The 255-nt window shown below is 39.6% G+C and overlaps 1 protein-coding gene across 1 annotated transcript; it reads left to right on the top strand.

Annotated features, from left to right (window-relative positions):
* Positions 1-5: 5 nt before the first annotated feature.
* On the top strand, positions 6-248 carry LOC108624549 (uncharacterized; the record flags this gene model as incomplete). Its single annotated transcript, XM_018023944.2, has 1 exon — positions 6-248. A coding segment is annotated over one exon (243 nt), but the record flags the coding sequence as incomplete, so codon positions are not given.
* Between the last annotated feature and the right edge of the window lie 7 nt (positions 249-255).

The raw sequence follows: 255 nt of genomic DNA, 5'->3' as shown, positions 1-255 counted from the left end.
GGTCGAGTTCCTTAGGATCAGAGAGAGATATATTACTGAAACAATTGAAATTAGCCCTAGCTCAGTCCATTGACGACGACGTTAGGAACATTAGTACAAGAGACATTATATTGCCTAATGGGAAGAAGATTCAATTAATAGATTCGTCTAGTAGTTTGACTTCTAATTTACCCACTGACGGGTCAACTCTGACCACTTCCACGTTAGCACTGACCACTTCTACTACTATTAAACCTCCAAAGGCTATTCTTGAAG

Source organism: Ceratina calcarata, unplaced genomic scaffold (assembly GCF_001652005.2).
Source record: "Ceratina calcarata isolate Rehan_Ccalc_2016 unplaced genomic scaffold, ASM165200v1 scaffold31418, whole genome shotgun sequence".
Classification (NCBI taxonomy): domain Eukaryota; kingdom Metazoa; phylum Arthropoda; class Insecta; order Hymenoptera; family Apidae; genus Ceratina; species Ceratina calcarata.
This window is presented reverse-complemented; position numbering and strand designations above follow the sequence as displayed.